Source organism: Cibotium barometz, chromosome 11 (assembly GCF_041138505.1).
Source record: "Cibotium barometz isolate CiBa-2024 chromosome 11, ASM4113850v1, whole genome shotgun sequence".
Lineage (NCBI taxonomy): Eukaryota > Viridiplantae > Streptophyta > Polypodiopsida > Cyatheales > Cibotiaceae > Cibotium > Cibotium barometz.
The window spans coordinates 24852188-24870334 of NC_141056.1; the positions used below are offsets into that span (position 1 = coordinate 24852188).

At 45.9% G+C, this 18147-nt stretch overlaps 1 protein-coding gene across 3 annotated transcripts in view; it reads left to right on the top strand.

Annotated features, from left to right (window-relative positions):
• LOC147633946 (uncharacterized) overlaps positions 1-18147 on the top strand; it is a 111126-nt gene that overhangs the window by 67096 nt on the left and 25883 nt on the right. For 2 of the 3 annotated variants that reach the window (XM_086805022.1, XM_086805019.1), the window contains exons 4-6: positions 4068-4133; positions 4381-4464; positions 6071-6157. In XM_086805022.1, the coding sequence (XP_086661148.1) occupies positions 4068-4133; positions 4381-4464; positions 6071-6157 (237 nt within the window). The remainder of the gene's footprint in view (positions 1-4067; positions 4134-4380; positions 4465-6070; positions 6158-18147) is intronic. The other variant, XM_086805020.1, reaches the window with a different exon arrangement.

Below are 18147 nucleotides of genomic sequence, written 5' to 3' on the forward strand. Positions count from 1 at the left end.
CGGATCCCGCGAGAGGAGAGGGTATGCAGATTGTGCTGCAGAGAGGAGGTGGAGAGTGAGGAGCATTATGTATGCATATGTATTATGCATATACAGCCATGAGAGAGAGAGATCCCATTTTATTCAGAGATCCACATTCCCTACACCAGCTCTTTGAGGCAGCAGACCAGCGCATATTGGGGAGATTCATTCTAGACATACAGCGTCACAGAGAGACATCATTACAGGCTCAGACAGCTCCAGAGGGGGGGCGATAGACACAGATTACTACATTTTTTTAGAGATCCACCCCACTCCCAGCCCCTACACAGCAGGGAGTTACTCTCCAAAGAGCAGAGACACTCAGAGCCCGCAGGAGACAGAGGACATCTGGCTTTCGGACACCACGCCTATACCAGAGAGAGATGACAGAGATCAAAGCTCAGTTCCACAGAGAGGGTGCGGAGCAACTGGATCGCTTGAGAGCAGACCCAAGCATGTTCTTCAGGTTGCTGTGGACACCCCCTTCATTGATGTATACCATTTTATACCCCCAGTACGGTACAGGATGGAGCTAGCTAGGCTGCATATCATGATTGTATACTCCATGCATATAGCTTTGCATTCTCCTAGTAGTAGAGCTCCATCCCCTCCCCCACTCATTGTACTTACTGCACACCCAGATTCAGCTTTTTAGTTCAGTACTTTTTCATTTTGTTGGGATGACAGAGGATACCCCATACAGGTACACTGATTTGTCTCATAGGCCGAGTTCGGTCTTTTGGAAGACGTTAATAAAATCTTTCTTTCTTTCTTTCTTCTCTCTCTCTCTCTCTCTCTCTCTCTCTCTCTCTCTCTCTCTCTATTTTCTGCACATCTTCTTCTATGTTGTGCGTTATATTTGTCGTGAATGATTGCTGAATTCTGAGCATTGAAGCTATCGATTCTTCCACTAAGCTTCCGCATGTTACAACACACTTAGTTGGATATTATTATTAGCGTTGGTAGAGTTGGTAGCCAACTCACCAACATTAGACACCAGAAATAGGAGTCTAGGCCTTAGTCATATTCATTCATTGCATATTAGCAGGGGAATCCCGTTTCCCCCCATGGGGAACGCTAGAACGTGTTCCCCTATATTGCTAGCATGAAGGGAACGATGGAAACATGGGTCGGGAACGACCAGGAGGTGGAACGGCCGTGGAACGCCAGGGAAATGCGAGTGGAATACGAGGGAAATGTGAGTGGGCTGCCGTTCCGCCACGTGGGAACGATGACGTGACTTTTTTTTAAAAAAAAGAGAGAAAAGTACTGCCCGTAGTACTGCTGTCGCCTTTCACCCGCCGCTTTTCCAAATTTCACCCGTACTGTTGTCGCCTTTCACCCACCTGCAGCCTGCCCGTATTGCTGTCGCCCGCCTACAGCCTGCCTGTACTGTTGTCGCGCGCCTGCCTGTACTGCTGTGTACCAGCCAGCCGGTCTAGTCGACCTGCAGCGTGCTATAGCCAGTCCTGAGTTGCCCCAGGCCTTAGCCCTTACCGTGTACACTGTACACTACACTCTACTACAAGTCTACAACACTAGTACACTGTGCGTGGTACAAGCCTGCGAGTGGTCAAGTTTAACTGTTTAGTGACAACTTACAACTTTACAAGACAAGGCAGCAAGATTTTCTCTCTCTTCTCTCTCTCTTTCTCTGTTTGAACTTTTGGTCTTTTAAAAATTACATATGTCATAGTCTGGACTCTGCACAGTCTCTCCCCATTAAACAATAGACAGAAAAAGGACTCATTTCTTTGTAATGGTTAACTTTGAAAGTCTATTCAATTTTTTGCCTGAATTTGCAGAAATCATGGACTTCACATTTTGGGATGAAGTCAACACTATCAATGCTGTAATGAAGCAGATCATGCGCTTGATGCGGATTGCAGATGGACGATAGCCATGCATTGGCAAGGTTTATGAGGGGGCTGACTGAATGATCGAGAAAATAGGGAAAATGGGCTTGTCTGATGAGAATTATGCAGAGGTTCGAGAATTATGTGAAGCATGATGGAATGGTTATCATTCTCCTATGCATGGTGTTGCGTATGTCTTGGATCCCGAGTTCCAAGGATGTGGACAAGAGGCCGATGATGAGGTGATGGATGGTTGGGAGACAGTGCTTTCTAGGCAGGTTCGTGATGCAGATAAACGAAGGTTGGTGAAAGATCAACTTGGATTTTATCACAGCAAGTTGGGAAGGTTTGGATCGGTTGATGCACAGAGAGAGGTTTAAGATAGGGACTGCTTTATGGTGGGAGGATTATGGGGTTCGTACACCATAGCTTCAATCATTGGCAGTAAGGATCTTGTCTCAAGGTGCAAGCTCCTCTCCGATTGAGCAACTATGGAGTGTGCTCGGCCATGTCGCATCCAAGAAGAGGAATAAATTTGGGACAAAACAAGTCAATGACTTGATTTTTGTAAGTGCTAATTTGCGCTTGCTTGGTGCTATGGCTTCTCCCAAACCAGAGAAGTTTATATTGCTTGATGAGGAGTCCTTGGATGATGAGGAGACACATGGACTTGCAGATCCTGGTCAGGATGGGGTTGAAGATTTGGATGCTGCAGATGTTGGTCTTGATGATATGGCTTTCTTGGATGACATAGATGATAGTCTCCTTGATGGCATCACTGGCAGTAGCCATGCATGATATCTCCTTACTATTTGCATGTCACCTTGAGGCTTGGACTTTGGACTTGGGTTGTTTCTTTTATCTAGGCCGTGGGCCACATTTTGTGCTTTTTGTCACTTATGTCATGTATGATGTGGGCTAATTTATTTTGACTTGTGAGATCTGTTCAGTGTTAGTATCTAGCCATGCAAATTGTGTGGTGCACTAGACTTTAGTGTGTCTCTGATTTGGTTATATAAATGAGCATGGTATGTTAAGATTTATTGTCATTTCTAGGAATTATCTAGGTCGTTCCTTGTTTCCGTCCCCCCTCGTTCCCATTCCCCCTTTTTTCCGTTCCCGTTCCCCTGGTGGTGCTCCCGTTCCGTTCCCATTCCCGTTCCCGTTCCCGTTCTGTTGCTACTATGATTCATTGATCAGTCAGTCATCATTGAGAGCCCAAGAGCAGTGCTACCATTGAGTACCTCTATTCAGCATTGTATATACTTCATGTTAGGAATACATAGTAGATTATGTCATCTTTTTGTACTGTGTACTGAGCATGAAGAAGAAGCAATTTGTTGTGCATGGGGTTAATCACTGATTAGGCGCTAATCACAATCAATCAATTCATAAACATGCTTCCGCAAGCACCCATGTTAAGCTAGTGTGCTGTTGCAAGAGTCTCTCTTTGTGTGCATAGCTGATGCAAGCAGAGAGCCACACTTCTGTAGTCCTGTTTCTTGTGATGACAGTGGAAGACCAAATGCCTATTCGAGAAAACAATAGGCTTTAATAGTGGCCTCCAGTCACATAGGATGCTTAGCAATGGATCATAGCTTGTTTCTCTGTTTCTACTTGTTCGATTGTACTTATCATGCATGCCTGAAGCTGTCTGTGCCCTTCGCTATCTCCATCCGCACATGCAACCTGCGGAATGAAACATACAGCTGCTCCATAGATGACTTAAATGCGTGTCATAAGGCCCCTGCTCTTATAGGTACCTTAAAATGCATGTGATAAGTGAACTTTTATCCAAATGTCATGCCCACTTGGATAAACTGCTTCTCTGACAGCCTGTGAAAGTACAGATGAACCTTTACATTGGCCACCCTCCATTGTCCAGGATCTTCCTTCTCAGCAAAAGTTAGCAGGTAGTATTCGTGCAATAATTTCATGCTTTGTAAAGGCATTGCTGTGCCATCTCTGTACTTTCAACTCTTCAAAACATATTTGTCCCAGAAGATGTGGTGTTTTCAGCCATTGGTTAAAGACAATGACCAAAAAGCACTAGGCAAAGCTCACGGTCTCATTCGTCACTGCACACTCAAAGGATATGAAATAGGGCTTAGCAATACATTGGAAAGAACTCAACTCTTTTTTTCTTTACTTGTCTATGATTTCAAAGTAGCACTTTGTACTCTTTAACAGATCTTGCGTCTTGGAGTATACGAGCTTGTGAAAACAGACACTCCACCCCATGCTGCCGTAAATGAGGTACACAATGTGAGAAGCAACAAGTGGTTTGTTCTATCCTACTTTACAAGCTCCTTCAAAGAATGCTGCTTAAAAGCTTTTACAGAAACAGTTTTAAAGCGGCACCTTTACAAGTGCTGTAGAGGCTTTTGCATCTCACGAACTGCTTAGTAGAAGATGAGAGTAATGATTAACTTTTACAGAACTTCTTGTACGAAAGCCAGGTAAAGTATGTTCTGATACCTTTTGTGGTTTCTCCACATGACAGACTGTGAAGCTTGGGAAAATGGCTGTTCGCGACGGTGCTGGAAACTTAGTAAATGCGATTCTTCGAAGCATATCACTAAACCAGGTATTTGATGCATGCTCTTATGTGCAGTGTAAGTAGCAAGGAGGTGCAGTGTGAAAGTGTGAAGACGCAAAAGGGGCTGCTTATAGAAAGGGGAAGCAGGATACATGTGAAAAAACTAGCCCTGTTTTGGGATGACAAACATGTTGGTTGGCCGGTGCAGACCAGCCAGTTGGGCTCCCCAACTTGGGTGGCTAGGCTGTGCAGTGGTGGGTTCACCTGGGCAGCCGGTTCGGCCAGCTGACACGGGGGAATACACAGATATTCAGAGACCAGGCCATCCCTAGTCATAACTTTGTGTAAAAAATGAATGACTGTTTGCTACCATTGTTGAATAAACAACAACCAAAACCAAAAAACCATAAAAGGTATAAATCACATGAGTATTTAGACAACCATCTTCACCTTCCATGCCATCCTATAGCTCATCCAAGCCTACATCCATAGGGGCCTCTTACGACTGGCCTCTCCTAGGTGCTTAGATCTTGTTAACATAACTAAAGAAGCCAAGGCCTCAACCCACTCAAAGCAATGGTGTCGAGGCAAGAGTTTACATCTTATAGTTCTTTCCTTGAGACCCCGAATCCTTATTCACTCCTGGATTAGCAGGAGATGCCTCATTCCTTGCCTTATATGCTATTTAAAAAGATCCCTTTCATGCACAATAACTTGACCTCTAGACAGTCAATCCAACTCCCATTGTGACAATGACTATACATGCACATACTTGTGTTCGAAACTTTCACCCATCTCTTTGTTTGAAGCAGCATATCCAAGATATTCAACACCTAAAAATCGAGTACTCAACCATTGCCTATAACAATTCAAAAACTTCATACAAGCATCACATTTTCCTTTATTACCTTTCCTTTTCTACCACTGAGCACAACCTCTCTCTTTTTCTTTTCAGCTGCAGCTGGGCCTCCATAACAATTCGAAGCTTGAAAAGCCTCCAATGTGCTTTTCTCAAAGCCGCTTGTTGATATACAAGATGCAATATACTAGAATATGGAAAAGGAAAACTTGAAAGCCATGTCCAGATTTGCATAACTTTTACTATAAAGCATCAGTCTGGTATACTCTAGAATAGGTGCAAACTGTTGGGAGAAATCAAATGCTGCAAATTAAGAGATGCCTTGTCCAGCATTGCTTTACATGTTAGCAGAATCTCTTTCTGGTACTCTCCAGACTCCAGTACAGGTGCAAATTGTTGTGCCAAGGTGAAGTCAAATTTTATTTGTCAAACCAAATGTGTTGGGCACTTTCCTCTTGGTATTATTGCTGAGTTGTAGCCCCAACCCCATCTTAATTACCCATGCAATAGGAGCCTGCAAGTCATGAAGCTCAAGCCTCCAACCCTGATGACCAACTGCAATAAGGGGTGCGGACTTGGGCCGACGGGTTGTTTTTATTCTCCAAGAACCTAGGTTGTTTACTCCCGCAAGGGTGGAGGGATTGGGATCTGCCTTCAATGTGCAAGTTTTTGTGTTCCTTGTCAAGTTGCATGGTCTATGCCACTTCTTGGAAGATGTAAGATTTCTAACGGTCTGCATTGGCTTTTTAGGGCTTAAATTTTCCTTGCATGCTCACGTCTTATTTGTAATTGCAGAACCGTGGTACTCTAATGGCACCAGAAGTGGAGGGGGACAATCGTGCTCAAGCCCGGGCTCTTGCGATATTGCATTCACATCCAGTTGTATGTCCAATTAAACGTATTATTAAGATGAGCTTTTTGGTTATGATTCATCTAAAAAATGCGTGTGTTTTGACTTAGTTATTTTGTTTTTCTTTTTTCAATGAATGAACTGAATGATCTGCCATACGAAAGCCTGAACTCCTGCGTGTGCCCCCCTGAGCAGCTCCCTCCTTTCTTCCTTCGTGCAGCTCCTCCATCCCCCGCATCCCCTGACTATCTACACATAACACTATTCCGATGTCGACAAATTACATCTGTGTGAAATCGAGGCTTTTCCCACTCTTTCCTTAAGTTTCTTGCAATAGGTTTGTGCAGGACAAGTACAGTTGATTGCATTTGGTGGTAGTTTGTACTCATTGTGCCTAGCAGTGCACATAAGTGCATATTTGGGTTGCATATAGGATATATGTGCCTCTTGTCAGCTCTTGTGAGTTGTGCATTTTGCAAAATGGCACAGAACACAATAGATGTATTTGATGTTTTGTCCTAAGAGGACAAACTTGATGGGAGCAATTACTCATTGTAGAGTTTTATGGTCATGAACTTGCTCAATACTAAGGGTTTGTGGCTGTCCTACAAACATTGCACCTCCAACTCTGGGTAGAGGTGCTTAGTAGGCTTAGGCTCAAGCACCTGCTCCTGCCACTCGAGAACAGAAAAGATGGATGTACATGATGCCAAGGCCATAGCTTTGATCTCTTTGTCTCTCAAGAGGTCAAATATTCCACATATCCGGTCATGCAAGAGTTCACATCATGCATGGGATGTATTGGAAACTATGTATCAGGTATAAAATGAGGCCAAGGTAGCCTATCTCAAGAAAGAACTTGAGAACCTGGATATGCATGAAGGTGTCAGTATGCACAATCATCTTACGAAGATTCAAGATCTTCGGGAGAAGCTACTTAATATTGATGAGGTCATTCTTGAAAAGGAACTAGTATCCAGGACATTACAGTCATTGCCAGAGTCCTATCTAAATTTCCACACTTCTCTTATTTTGTCTCATAGGGGTAACCCACAACCCCTACAGTTTGAGGACTTGGTGGGTTTGTTGTTGCAGGAGAAACAAACGAGGAAGAATAAGTCTTCCATGCAGCATGGCAATGACCAAGCCTTTGTGCCAATGACAAAGGCGAGGCAAGGCTAAGGATGGCTATTTTCAATCAAAAGCTGATTCTGGACAGCAATCAAGCAAGCAATCAAGCAATCAAGCAAGCAAAGAGTGTTGCAGGTCAGTCCAAGAAGAAGGGCAAGTGTCACTATTGTAAAAAGCCGAGGCACTGCATTTGTGAGTGCAAGAAGAGACAGGCCAAGGAGAAGAAGACAGAATCTGGTTTGGCTGTGTGGACTCTTCTCAGACTTCTGCATGCAAAGTTTATTCAGCTTGTGCAAGATTATTGGGCTTTTTTGGTATGTTGCTATGATGCTTCACATGATCATGTGTCTCTTAGTGTTGGTGAGAAAGAGCTCATATGGTTTTTTGATAGCGGTGCCTCTAGACATATCACCCCTAAGAGGGATTTGTTTGTCAGATTAAGGGCTGACCTGTGGGTATCTTTAGGGTTAGCAAACCATCAGCTATGGAGATTAACATTGCGGTCTGCAACCTCATTGGGGGGCATAGATGTTGAGAAGGCCAATACGGATCTCCCCAAGAGATAGGATGGCCCATGGTGCTCCGCCAAGAGTAATAATGCTAGAATAATCCACTACCTGGGCCAGAAGCTGGCTCCTCACAGAGATACACACTCCACCTTCGTTCCCCTGGGGATCCGTGCGGGAGACCAAAAAATGTAACTGCTCCCTGGGAGAATCTTCTCAGGCGTCGAATTCAACCCGTTTTGTGAGATGCTGCTCCTGGATGAATAGGATGTCTGTCACCACCCACCAAGGCGTGCTGAACCTCCTCCCGGACAGCCATCTTCTGCCTGCAGCAATTGATACCCCCAAGGCCTCGGATATTCCAAGATGGTATCTGCATGACTACACGGAGAAGCTGTCGACTCGGCTCGAGTCCTGCTCGGCTCACAAAGTACGAAAACACTCCAAGTGGACGCGAATCCACCCATCCAAGTAGGCCCACTCCACCCGGGCCCAACCGAGATTGTATGTAACTGTAATCCTAGGTCATGCAGAAGCTGACATGGAGGAAGATGAAGAGGTGTATCTCAATCCCTTCTCTCAGTGGATCCATCCTCTATCCTACAGCCGGACCTATCCAGCTCCATCCTGGCCAACTGCCAGCCCTAGCTAATGGTGTCATTCAGGCGAAGGTCGCCAAAAAGGTGAGAGAAGTCGCTGACTTGAACCCTAATGGCCGAGGCAACTGAGTCGCAGTCCCAATCGCAGCCAGAGGAGAATCAGGGGCTTTCGCATAAAAAGTTGGTCCCCCCCTACAATACTTGGAGGGTAGTGCATAAAAAGTTGAAGGCTCTTACATCTGAAGGAGTGGGACAAGAATGCTGAAGGATCACACAGACACGGAGAGGGGCCACCATCTCAATGAATAAGCTCGACTCCACCGGCAGGCACCGGATGTAGTAGTAGTCCACCGATGCCCCATGATCCGAGGGGGGCCTCCAATAGACTCCAGCGGGAGGGCTGCTAGTGAAGAAGCAGCAATAATCATGTGCACTGCGGTCAGAGTATCTCTGGACAAGGCGGGGAACCAGACCTGTGTGCGAAGGATCGGAGCTTCGAGAGGCCAGTGGGAGTGAAGAGGCAAGGCGGGGGCCCAGGAAGAAGGGGAAGGGGGGGTGTGTGTGCAGCAAGTTGGCATAGGAGAGGATGGAGGGGTGAGGGAGGCGGCCGGCGGGGTAGGGGGGGAGGGAGGAGCAGGAGGGCCGGACCCCCACCAGAGGGCCAACTGGGGAGGAACCTGAGACTGCAGGCCCTCCACACGCTGGGAAGGAAGGTCCGAAGAGAAAGGCCCCACTGGAACAGAACTGGTGGCCAACTAGCCGGCCAAATCTCCTGACAACTGTGTTTGGATCCTGAGGTAAATGCAAGTAACGGTTTCAGTGGGAACCATTACCTCAAGGCCCATGTCGAAACTTGTGCCAGGTGACTGTTGTCCACGTTGCACGTCGCGTGGGGTGCCAAGGCCAATGGGCGGGGGTTGCCAACTGGCCGCCAAATCTCCTGACGAGTCTGTGTTTGGATCCTGAGGTAAATGCAAGTATAGTTTCAGTGGGAACCATTACCTCGAGGCCCATGTCGAAACTTGTGCCAGGTGACTGTTGTCTACGTTGCACGTGGCCTAGGGTGCCAAGGCCAATGGGTGGGGGTCGCCAACTTGGCCCTGATGCCAACGAGCCTACTAGCGAGGTCTCTGACCTGCCACCGGAGGAAGGTGAGGAGCGTCCTCAGATGTCTGCTGAGGCCAGGAGCAGCTCTGTGCTCAGGGGCGGGAGGGTGAGCATGGGATACAGATTAGTCACTCTTGCCTGAGGAGGGGTCTGGGGCGGAGTCACGCATGGTCCGGGGAATCCAGAGAAGTTGATCTTCTACTAAAAATGAGAGCCGTCGAGGCGATGAATGAAGACAAACTAGGAGGGTTTTCTAGTGAGGCTATGAGCACCTTGATGGACAGGAGACCCACTGCAATCGAGACCGTCGGAGTTGTCATCTAGATGGTCTCAATGAACTGTCTAATTGTGCTGCTTTGCGCATGGAGGAGGTTGCAGTACTCTTTGGGAAGGCCTAGGAAGCAAACTGTCACCAGGAAGCCTGATGAAAATGCTAGGGGATCAAAGTTGGGCAAAAAACGGCGGTGCCATCCAGCGAAGTACTTCTGAGCACTGCATAACACAATGGGGCTTTTCAGCAGGACCCAGTCCACCAAGGTGACAGAGTCAAAATCCACCTGGACCTGGACATAGCTGTTCCCTAGAAACTGGATGTCGGAGATCCAACCTTGCTCGCTAATCAAAGCAGTTTGCAGGAGCTCCCGAATCGAGCCATTGGCCAGTCGGATTCTGATGAGTTTGCAGACCAAAGAAGAGGCTTGCAAAGAGGCCACATTGGTTGACAAGAGCTGGACAGCTGCTTCAGAAAATTGGCAATGAAGGACGGTCTTGGTAGGAAAAGATGGAGCGGCTGCCATGGAGTGTTCCGAGGGGGTGAAACCAGATGCTGAAAAACAATGCTAACTGGGGGGGCGCGGGAGGGGGGGGGTGCAAGGTACAGATAGGAGGGGACAAAGAAAGGTGGGGACCAGGTGGCCATAGAAAGGCGGTAGGAGGGGAGGCAGGCGGACACAGAATAGTGGAAGGCAAAGAAAGAAAAGGCAGCTGCATGATGGAGAGCAGGGAAACGGGAGAGGCACCACTGCCTAGAAGATCAAGAACCCCAAATTAGAAAAGCCCCAAATTCTGGTAACTTTTGCAGCTTTAATTTTGTGTGGAACTATATGACCATCTCCAAACAGGTTCAGATTTCTCAGAGATGATGTATAGAGCAAGGCAAACACACGTGTGAAGAAATTAGGGTTTGGTCGTACAGTTCTGAAATTAGGGTTTTCTGATTTTGTCTGGATAGGCAGATTCGAGGTGTGCTGTTATGTATGCCGTATGAAAGGTTTGGGCACATTCTTAGCAGAAACCCTAAAATTAGCAGAAACCTTAAAATACCAAGAGCCCTAAAAGCACCCCTTGCTCTGATAACAAATGTTGGCCCACAAGAACCTACTGTTAGGGTTTGTGGGCAATGGAAGCTTTGCAAACTCATACATCTCAGCGTTAATTCAAGGATTGAACCACCATCATCCGGGTCATTATGTGCTAAAACCGGTTGTAACTCATGTCTGACCAACAAGAGAACCCCTGAATATGCACCCAGGCTTGCATAAAAGATGCCATAACCAACAAAGTGACCTACTTGCCCTACGAACTCATTCTGATTATGTTCTTGCAAGCAAACTATATCTGGTTTCAGCATATTTACATAGCACCAAAAACGCCTCCATTTATTTGCATCACAGAGGCCATTGACATTGTACGTAAAACATTTAAGAGGGACTACCATGAGAAATATGTACAAGGAAGTAGATGACACAGCTTGCTCAGGCATTTGCCATTGGCATGTGTTCCCCATTATCATTGTGCAACATATTTTCTTGCATTTCATTTTCATGTGTCTACATTAGCAATTTCATCTCTTGCACTTTCATAAGAGTCTGTGCTCTATGCAGCTCCACCATTTGTTCCCACTTCTTGCCCACAATATTATTTTGCAAATTTGACGCAGCCATGTGCGAGGAGGAAGCATCCAGGGCCTAGTTTGGTGTCGGCATTGGTTGCCTACGCTACGGCACTGGTTTTTTAGGGGTGTGCCAGCCATCATTTGCCAATTTTTTTTTCCCCTTTTCTTTTCCTTTTTGCACAGCTTGTGAATACGATACATTTGCATTTGCAAGAGATGAGGCTATTTTTTTTTTGGCCTTATTTGCTTGCCCTCTACAGGAAGTGTCTGAACTTTCACATTGACATTTGATGTTGATTGTGAGACCGTAGCAGGCGGTGGAGGATGCAACATAGTGGTACATGGAGTGGCTATATGACCAAATTTACCACGCGCGTAACATGCAGCAGCAATAACACCCCATTTCAACTCATAATAAGCTTCACCCATATGGGCCTCATCTACTTCCACTACAATGGATGAGGGCGTGGGTTGAGTCGTGTCCCAAAGTATACAAAACCTGTTCCTATTACCTGAAGGACGAGGTGGGCAAATGACTGTACCAAGAGAAGCAGCAAGCCCAGGCAAATCTTCTCGCATGTAATTAGGAAAGTTGACTACTTCCACCCATATTGGGCATCTATGTTTGATGAGTCCTTGATAATCTTTCGTGGGCGTCCACGATAAGATATGCACCATTTGATTTCCAAAGTACAATGGTGATTTTTCCAGCATCTGTAGCTTATATTGATTTTCAATGAGCAGCACTTCATAAAATCCTTAATCTGCATAGTACACTCCCTCCACATAATTTCCACCCAGTAAAGACTGAAGCCATTGTGCAACATCACTTGCCGTGGGCATTCTACCCGGAAAGAACACTATGATTGCGTTTTGCGAATATTTTCTGATTGGCGAGACCACAGAAGGCAACTTGAGTTTGTATTTGAGAGTAGGTACATGCCTATCCCAGGTTCTCTGAATATTTTCAAACTCATCATGCACCACATCATAGACGAATTGAGCATCTTCATTTTGATGGAGCATTCGTGAGTTGACTTCAAAATGTCTTTTCTTGGTTTCTTGATTCCTTTTCCTTTCATAAACGGCCGCCATAATTGCAGAGATCACTGTACAGAGACCCTCTCTCTCTCTCTCACACACACACACACACACAACTTTTTTTTTTTTTGTGAAACCATTGTTTATATTAAATAGTAAATTGTACAGTCCTAGTCACCCGAAGTGGGTGGAAGTATGAGAACGAACTAAAAAAATTGGGAAAGTTCTTCAAACTGCTGGAGAGAAAGCTTGCCAAGATCATAGCAATCTTGAAGAGACCGGAGTAGGGCAGCACGAAAATAGGGTAAGGGATGAACAACATCACTAGAAAAGTGCAGATGACTTTTGGTGGAATAGATGGTCCAAAGAGCCTAGAAGTGCACCCATGCGAAGAAATGATCATATCCCAGTAAGGCCAGGGACAATTTGTCAAAAATCCAAAAAAGTCATCCAAAGCACTGTCGAGGGAATCTATACTGCAGTAATGTTGCCAAGTGTTGAAGAAAATTACGAGAATGCAAGCAACTCCACAGTAAGTGAGGTACGGCCTCAGGCATAAGGCAGCAGCATTGACATAAAGCTGGAACAATACGCCTTTGAGCCACTAGAGTGCCAACCGCTACCATGTCCGTAATGCATCGCCAAAAAAAGACCCGTTGCTTGAGTGGCAACTTTGACTTCCACACCTTTTTTAAAGTCAATTTCCACCATGGCAAAGGCTTATCCAAGTGCCATAGCCTGTTCCCATGTTCCACTATCCAAGGCTGAGGAATAAGCAAACGGTAGGCCTTGGAAGCAGTGAGGAGATGGAATGGGAATGAGACATAACCCGGTTGCTGACGATCAAAATGCCAATCCTGTAATGAATCCTCCTTCTCAAGAGGGGGTACCGGTTGAAATGGAGCCAGAAGTTCAGCTATGGCATGCCATATCAGGCCTATGATGCATGCCCAGATGCCATTGCCTGGTGGCCCTGGGGAAAGAAAGACCCATACCGTGCTCATCAACCACATCCTGCACCATAGTATTCCCAAAGTTGATAGATGATAAGCCTTTCTTGGGTGATCGAGCGCTAAAGGCCGAGGAAAGGCTCGACTCCAATGAATGCTCTGAGATCGGAGTGAGTTCCTTGTATGTGGAGGTCTACCTGACCAATGGATGAAACATACGATCTGCTGCCAAGTTGTAATCAAAGAAGTGGTATGAGGGCAACCTGGTATGCTCCCGGTAAGATGACCAAAAATGACATCCGAGAGATCCAAAACCGAGTGACCAGAAGGATCTACTTTCATGTGCACACATGGCTACCAACATCTTTGTCTAGGGCTGCAATTGACGGACAAAGTCAATAAGTAATGTGGCCTTACGTGCCAGCATGTGATAGTGAATGTCGAGAATGTTCAGGCCCCCATGCATTTTTGGCAAGCACACATAAGCACGTTTGAGCAGATGAAGCCCTTTGCGATCCGATTGTGACAAGCAATGGCATGAGACATAAATGTATCAATCTGCTTACTAGTCTAGGGTAACAAAGGAAGGTGAAATTGAATGTACGCCATGATGATCGACTGGACAATTCGCAAGCAGACATGCAAAGGCCAAGTGGATAGCTTCCAGTAATCAATTTTGCACTCCAATTGAGTCAGCACCCATACCATCTCATCTTTCAAAGAAACATCCTAGTGAATCGGGTGTCCCAAATGCCTGACCAATTGACCGGGTGGAACAATCTGACCTGGCCAAAGATTAGAATGCTTAAGATAGTGGCGGACTGATAACAACTTCGACTTTTGAAAATTGACATGCAACCCAGCTGCCAACCCATAAAGCAAAAGAGCATCCATAATCCGTTGCAAATCCGGTGGGGTATTTCTAGGGAAGGACTCATCAGCATAGGCTTGTGCCACAAATTGAGAACCATTCGGCATCGCAATACCATGTAAGCTGCCCTGTTGGGTAAGCTTGTCAATATATAACAAGGGGTGTGTGGCAATGGCATAAAGCAACGCACTAAGTGGGCAGCCCTGACGTACCGATTTACTGAAGGTCCAAGCGGCCGAAAGTTCTCGACCAAAAATGCATTGAGGAGTACCCCCCTTGGTATAGCCAATAAATCACACTTCGCATTTTGGGTCCAAAGCCCATCCGATCCAGCACCCCAGCTATGAAGTCCCAGTGGATAGTGTCAAATGCCTTAGCAATATCCACTTGCATGATCAGGACATCCTGGTCAGTGTACTTGGCATACTCAATACCCATGTAAGCATTTGCTATGTTGTCCATAATTTGCCGCATGGGACAAAGCCGTATTGTGCCGGGTGCAATCCCGAATGAAGGTAGCCCTTAATGCGATTAACTATCATTTTGGTGACCAATTTATAAACAACTGGCATAAGAGAGATGGGCCTCCAGTCACCTAAATTCTCATAGAGTTGCTTTTTTGGGAGCAATTTCAGCAAGCCTTCCTTCCAAGAATGAGGCAACATGTCATCACGCCAACATTCATTACACACACACACACACACACACACACACACACTCACTCAGAAAGGGATGTACAGAGAAGAGAAAACAGGACGAGAGAAGCTGCAAAAATAGGGGAGTTGGACAGAAGATACAGGCGCACACATCAGACTTTGAGAACGCAGCAGGATAGGTCGAAGGTCGTAGGCGCACAAATGTGCATGTCACAGAGGTGCACAGCGAGCAGGTCGTAGAGGCGTCCAAGCATGCAAGTCGTGCATGTCGCCGAGGCGCATAGGTCGCACAAGACGCACAGGTCATGCAAGTCACACAAGTTGCAAAAGCGCACAAGTGTGCAGGTTGCACCTCTCTAGCAGATCGCCACACACACACACACACACATTTTTTTTTTGTGAAACGAAGAAACTATATTATGAAACATCCATTTTACATCAGGGCAGTGCTCAATAAAGAGCCTATGCCCTATCCATCAAAAACAGTAAAAGAAAAGCTGAATACAAGAAACATCCAAATCTTCCTCATGTAAGGCATCATATAAGGACTGCCGCAATGAGGCTCGGAAGAACTCATAAGGGTGCTGAAGGGGTGAATTCAGATATGCATGATTTCTCTGTAGCCAGAGGGTCCATAAGGCCCAATATCTGATCCAATGGAAGAAAAGAGAATACTGTGACAAAGAAGCTGATAATGTGCCAAACATTCAGAAAAACCTGTAGAACCTGTGTGCAGGAAATCTGAGAGATAAAAAATAGGAGATCTTGTCCAGAAGGTCTCTGGAATATGAACAAAACCACAATAAATGCGGAATACTCTCAGTAGTATGATGACATCTTGGACAAAGAGGAGAGGCAATCCTTCTTTGAGCCAATTTCACTCCCACTGGAAAAATACCAACAATGCATCTCCAAAGAAAGAGTCTCTGCTTCAATGGCATTTTTAACTTCCATATCAATGTCAATTTTCCTTTCCACCAAGCTAAAGACTTATTCAGATGCCAAAGAGAATTAGCATGATGAGCAATCCATGGAGGAGGTAATATCAATCGATAAGCCTGTATGGAAGTCAATAGATGCAAAGGCTGAGAGGATAATCCTGAACTTGAAGACTGAAGATGCCAATCTTGAAGCCTGTCTCTTACATCCAATGTTGGAATCGGAATGAAAGGGTGTAAGAGATCTGCAATAGCTTTCCATATAGGTCTATGATGCATCCCGAGATTGTATTGTTGGCATGCTGCCGGAAAAGAGAGAATATGCCCTCGAGTATCTACCACGTCATCAATGAACCGGATGCCCAACTTCATAAGATTGTAAGCTCTGATTAGTTGTTGTACAGCAAGGGGAGAGTAAAAAACAGCACTCCAATGTAGGCTTTCCATTCGAAGCGAGGAAGCTATAGAAGCAGGATGGGGAGACCATTTGATGCGAGAGAGCACTTTCTTCCAATCTTGAATCAAGAAAGTAGAAAATGGACAACCAGGGATTTTACCTTGAAATTTGCCAAGTACTACTTCCGATGGATCAACTAGCCAATGTCCATAAGCATTTGCACACACACACACACACACACACACGCAAGAAGCAAAACGATTGAGAGAGAGGGAGAAGAACTTGCACATATATTCACACAATAAATGATAAGTGGCAAAAACAAGTGATAAAAATACTCTAAAATAGCAAGAACCCTAAAAACAACATGAACCCTTTGCTCTGATACCAAATGTTGGTCCACAGGAATCTTCTATTAGGGTTTGTGGGCAATGGAAGCTCTCTCTCTCTTTCTCTCTCTCTCTCTCTCTCTCTCTCTCTCTCTCTCTCTCTCTCAATCGTTGTGCCGATCCACAAAACAGGGGATATGCTCGATCCAAGCAACTACAGGACGGTTATGGTTGGCCACGTGTTGGCCAAACTCTATGGTGCAGTGTTGGAGCAAGAGCTTAGCTTATATGCTGAGCGAGCAGGTTTACGCTCATCAGGGCAGGGCAGGTAGGCTTCAGGAGAGCTTTCTCTACCACTGACCATGTATTCACTTTGAGATGTATGATTGATCAGGCCAGAGTGAGGAAGAGATAGCTCTATTGCTGCTTTGTGGATTTCCGCAAGGCATTTGACAGAGTACCACGAGAGAGGCTCTTTCAGCGCGTGCAGTCTCTTGGCATACTAGCAGATATGACATGGGGCATCTATGCATTATATCAGCAGGTTTTTGGGCGAGTCAGATGCCCAGGAGGTATGTCCGAGACTATTGCTAGCACCATTGGTGTAAAGCAAGGATGCCCACTTTTCCCCATGCTATTTGGGTTATACATTGATGAGGTGGCTGACTTCATTACACGGGGAGGCGGAGATGGAGTTGATCTAGCAGGTACCTCAGTACATATTATGCTTTATGCTGATGATATTGTATTAGTGTCTGAGTCTCCAGGAGGTCTACAGCAGCATCTACATGCACTCGATACACAGAGGGGTCTTACTGTGAACCTTGGGAAAACCAAGGTTATGGTCTTTCATACATCCAGACAGGGCAGGAGTCAGCTGACATTCACTCTCGCAGGACGCCAGGTGGAGGTGGTGACATCATACGTGTACCTGGTTACCTTCTTTGCAGCAGCCATGCGCTTCACCATGGGTTCAACAGCCAGAGCCAGAATGACACGGGGATATGTAGCATTGGCTATGCTAGAGAGACAGTGCCACCATGCGCATTTTCAGGAGCCCTGGATGAAGGGGTGGCTATTTGACACATTAGTCACACCGGCACTGATGCTTGGAGCAGCGGTATGGGCGCCAGGCCTTGCTACCCATTGGTGGACACAGATAGAGAGACCACATGCCCTCATGATGGCACGCATGATATGCAGCAAACTGTCAGTACCTCATGACATTATCTGAGCAGAGTTTGCTGCGCCTACTATGAAGGTAGAGGCCATATACTAGACTATATGCCTGCTAGACAGATTCAGAGAGATACCACAGGACAGATTGTCATACAGAGCTTTTGAGGCATCTAGACAGCTGGCTGAGGCAGGAGACAGAGGATCATGGCCTAGACATGGATCATCTACCACCATTCCAGTATGACAGGGATGCACCACATATCCGTCTCTCTCATAGTGAGAGAAACAGAGTATTGAGACATGACCTATCGCAGCTCTATACACGAGAGACATGGATATCGCCTACACAGCCTCTTCCACCAAAGATGCTGTACAGAGATCACTTCATGAGTATCATTGATGATGGATTTATAGAGAGGCCTAG